Source organism: Morone saxatilis, unplaced genomic scaffold (assembly GCF_004916995.1).
Source record: "Morone saxatilis isolate NCDOM2014 unplaced genomic scaffold, NCSU_SB_2.0 Contig4, whole genome shotgun sequence".
Taxonomy (NCBI): domain Eukaryota; kingdom Metazoa; phylum Chordata; class Actinopteri; family Moronidae; genus Morone; species Morone saxatilis.
The window spans coordinates 6,702,118-6,706,836 of record NW_023339984.1 but is presented as its reverse complement, the minus strand read 5'-3'; the positions used below and the strand labels follow the sequence as shown (position 1 = coordinate 6,706,836).

Genomic DNA, 4,719 nt, shown 5'->3' with positions numbered 1-4,719 from the left:
GGAGGAGGGAGGATGGAGGAGGGAGGGGGTGAGCTCAGCAAATAACACAGCGCTTATAATCCCATGGACGAGTGCCAGAATGTTTTTATGCTTGCTTTAACGCAGATTATATTACACTCTAATTAAACATTCTATTCACATGGGAGGGAACCCTGTGGACACAATTCTTTTCCAAAAAGGCCTGTTTGAGTTTTGAACTTGGGGCGGCCCTGAAATGAACGCCCCAGACAGTCTCCAGCCGTCTGAAAGAGTAGCTCCCACTAGCTTCCTTTATTTCTTTCTCTATATATATAGTCTCTCTGCCTCGCTTTCTATACTCGCGCATTCACACCATTGTAACAGGTCACTCCGCAGCTCCCTCTGTCTTTTCACGCCCGAGTCCTCCTAAATTCCATTTATGAGCGCCATTAAAATCATTGTTTAAAATCATGTAGGAAATCCATCGTCGGGGACTGAGGATCTATTGTTGCTCGTGCCCCCCAGAGTTTTAGTAATAACTGTGACAACAAAGCGACTGAAAGTACTAAAATCTTTTCTTCACGCGTAGCATTAAATGTAAGAGTGAGAGCGGTCCAGTCACCTTTTGTTGTTGATTTTAGGTCTGTGAGGCCAAACAGAGCCATTAAGATGAGTTAACACCCCCAGGAACGGGGACAGGGCATTCAGCTTGTTTAATACTAGCCATTTTGGATAAGTGTAGTTTGTTACATGCTTGTATTGTTTTACTGAGATCTGCCCAACTGCACATTTACAAGAGAACAAGCTTGCAAACATAAGTCCTAAAACACAATTTGTCTGTCCTCACACAGGTTTTGGGGGCAGACAAAACAGATGTTTGGCTGAGAACCTTTATCAAAGCATGATTGTGATTTTTGCCTTAATTTAGCTTTCCTGTTTTGTTTTGTTTATTTCTAACATAAGTTACCAGCAGATATTAATATTTATAGTTTGGATATTGTTGTCACTGAGATATTTTTAGTGTTGTTCATCACTGTTCTCATTTTACTAAACAAACCAAAACAAAGACTGATAAACTCCAGAGATGAAGTAAAGCAATTCACACATGTTTGGCAGGAACATCCCCTAAATCTGGACAAAATTAAGCATTCTTAAAAAAGTTCTGTGCTGAATTGCGTTTTCTTGTTGTCTCTACCTCACCTGCAGCCTAACAGCAGTGGTCAGGTGGGAAAGGTCCCAGGCCACTTCACCCCAGTTCTGGCTCCCTCCCCACACCATGGCGCTGTGCGGCCTGTCTCGCTCTCTATGCCCGACACTAAGCCCATCACCACATCCACAGAAGGTGAGTCTATACCAACTGGCACTGATAACCACAACGCCTGCGCAGACCTGCACACCATCCACCAAACAGCACCCTTCAATTCAACATCTCATAACAAGACCCAATATTAGGTTTTTCTTTAGTTCTTATGCTTGTGAATATTGTAAGAGCACTAAGGTTCTAAACTTAAAATGGTAATAAAAGGAATAATGTTTACATACCAGGCTAAATAGCAGTATGTCAGTGTTTCTGTGCTCTTTTTTTGTTAAATTTAAAGTCTGTTTTAGTCAGTGATGGGTGAAGTTGTGTATGGTCATAAGTATGGTCTGCAACCACGCCCATCAGTGATGTCACAGTGTACTGACACACCATTGAGTACACACCTACATCAGGGCAGCAAAGTGACTGGAAATCAAGATTTTCACTTTGTGTTAAGTTGATCTTTGCTTTGCTTGCATGTAATGATTCCTTGCTGCAGCGGCAATGGGTTTAAGTCCAACCTGTCTCTCCCCCCTTTCCTGTTGCTCTTCAGCTATCCTGACCAATAAGCCCAAAAGATGTATTTAAAAAAAATGACACTTGACAGTCCAAAACTAAAACATCTACAGTGTAATCTGCAATCTGTAAAACATCTAGGAAAAGAATTTCAAATTATAAAACACATTACTGCAAAAAATATCCCATTGCCAAGTGTCCAAATGACTGAAGGATGGAAGTGGGCCCAAAACAAAAAAAAGTCCTGAACTGCTGTTTCTAATGCAAGCATGTATTTGTGTTTTTGTGATGGCATGTTACCCAGGTTACTCAGCTCCCGGCACCCCGACGGCTAACCGTTTCGTAGGCCTGAGCCCGAGAGATCCCGCCTTCCTCCACCAGCAACAGGTGAGATCTCCCCCCTCCAGCACTCAGCTCACCTGCTCCTCTTATCCTTTCATTTTCTGTCTCCCATCTCCCTGCACATAAGAAGTGAAATCCCTGCCCTCTGCGAAAGCCTGTCGCACTCTGAATTTGATTTGTAGGAAGCATTAAACTGTCTCGTCAGATCAGAGGACTTCTAGTTCAGTTTAGAGAACTCATAGGCTGAGGTCAAGCATAGCAGTCACTATTGGCATAAAAAATGATTAAGGCCTAGCACAGCTAAATATAGTAGATCACAGTGGTAATCCACTCAATTTTGCTTTAAATGCTATGATGCTGTTCTCTTTTTACTGCTATGTTCATTTTAACCAAAGTTTTAGTGTTATTAATGCATTATTTTTAAGGACCCTTGAAAGATCCTTAAATTTAATATTCTGAGTATGGCCATTAGCTGAATCAGAGGAGGTTATATCCAGTGTATATAGCAAACATGTTTTGAAAAATACACTGTGTAAGCAGTGTACAATTAACCTCATAACAACATCGCTACTACATTTTCTCTTAAATTTTTAGTGCTGTTGAACATATAGGATATTATTTTTCCTAAGGTCACATTAAAGAAAGACATGAAAGTGTCAGGAAATTCACTGTCATTGTGTAGCCACTGCTCAGAAGATGGATGGGACATGTGGGTGACTTTGAGACTGTAATGTGCTTAGCTCTATTTCCTTCACACACTACTTTAGAAACACACACACACACACACACACACACACACACTCCACATGTAATCAGTACACTCCCTCATTTATGGTTCACAAGCTGAATATTTAGCGTTGGCGTCACGCGGTTGCCCCAGCAGCGGTCCTAGGACAGATGTGGTGACTCCATGTGTGTCTGTGTGTGCGTGTGTGGGTGTGTTTGAGTGTATTTGCGAGGTTAGGAGTGTTGCGGTGTTGTCGGACGGGCGAGAGTGCTCTCCCCCACCCCGTCTTATTGAAAGCGCTGGTCTCAGGCCAAGGCTTTTCCAACCACAACTAATTGAATGCATCTGCACGCGGCTACATAATGATCGCTGGGTTTCTCCTCAGCTCGCCTTTTTTTTATGTTTAGTAAGAATGACAAAGCTGGCCTCTGTTTCCTCACTCCTCTTTCAGTCTTTCTTTTTCTCTCTCTGCCTTTCTTTCTCCCCATTTTTTCCTAAAATCAGAGTAGGCAAAAAACATTTGAATGTTTGTCAGCAGTCGTGGGATGCTTTTATTCCACTCGGGAGGAGAAGGAGGAGGAGAGGGAGGATTCACTTGGCTGATGTTGCGCAGTTTGTCTTCCACATTTTCTTGTAGCCCTGCTACTTCTTTCAGTGGGGCACAAAGTGACTACACAAGACAGCAGCAGTCTGAGTGTAACTGCATGAGCCACTGCATTTTGTCCAAAGCTTTGCCCCCAGAGGCTATAAGGTCTTTTTGTTTTGGAGTGTAAATCAGCCTGATATATAAATATCCTTTGAAGAAATACAGTATGATAATATAATCAAAATATACTGTTTTATTTAATCATTTGTAATTATCAAAATTTGAATGATCTTAAAACACACTTGTGATCCTGCAGCACTGAGAAGACAAAGCATGAATTATTTTAGGCCTAGCAAAGACAAACACATCAGCTGAGATATGTTTGGACTTACTCGGTTTGGAAAGAGTTATATTAAAAAGACGGGAGGATTTTTAAGCACAACAGTGACACCTTTCTAAAAGGCTATTACATGCTATATCCAGATGAATAAATGGTCTTGTCGGCTTAGGGAACTCTAAACAGTCTTCACATTGATTCATCATGCTTCTGCTTGTCACAGTTGTTTTTGTTTTCTGTGGTATGATTTAACGGCCTGGGATCTGGCCTGGCAGAGTGAGCCGACACAGAGCCAAGTCCATCAGGACTAAACACTTTCACCGAATACTCTGTCATTGTCCTCATCTGGCGATGGGATGTTTATTGTGTGGGATCCGTGAGCCTTGGTGACACTTCTAGTTGTTTAGTTGCAGCTGTTTGTCGCTAGGCTTGGTAGGAAAGGACAGCACGTCTAATACGTATGTCTAGAAGATTTTTAAACGTTTCAGTGTTGCAGCTGGATCATGGAGATTCACTGTTCTTTGTCTGTCTGTCTGTATGATGGACAGAGGCCATGACTTGGACCGCATCTGCTTCTGCTGCTGTCAGAGCTACTTTAAATTTTTTTTCTTTTTGAGGAAAAACAGAACAGTCAGAAAGCAATACAATTTTTGGAATGTTGGAATCACTGTTTTAATAATATACACATACACAGATCTCCTGATCCTTGTTCAAACTGCTGTTACAGTGTTAATTTCAAACTATGAATGATAATTACATTATTTCATTACTATGAAATAACTTAATAGTCATCTGATAACTCGTGGTGAAGCTTAAAACAACCTACTTTTTAGAGTGCCTATTTTAAAATGTGGCACCACTAAAATAGAAGTCCCTGGATACATACACTCACACACACACACACACACACACACATACACATACACACGCTGTCTGTCTCTCTCTCTGTGTCT

General features: G+C 41.4%; 1 protein-coding gene across 8 annotated transcripts in view; it reads left to right on the top strand.

Moving 5' to 3' along the window:
- LOC118337875 (nuclear factor 1 B-type-like) overlaps positions 1 to 4,719 on the top strand; it is a 65,702-nt gene that overhangs the window by 52,123 nt on the left and 8,860 nt on the right. For all 8 annotated transcript variants that reach the window (XM_035675002.1, XM_035675000.1, XM_035675004.1 and 5 more), the window contains 2 exons: positions 1,165 to 1,300; positions 2,079 to 2,161. In XM_035675002.1, coding sequence (XP_035530895.1) covers positions 1,165 to 1,300; positions 2,079 to 2,161 — 219 coding nt within the window. The remainder of the gene's footprint in view (positions 1 to 1,164; positions 1,301 to 2,078; positions 2,162 to 4,719) is intronic.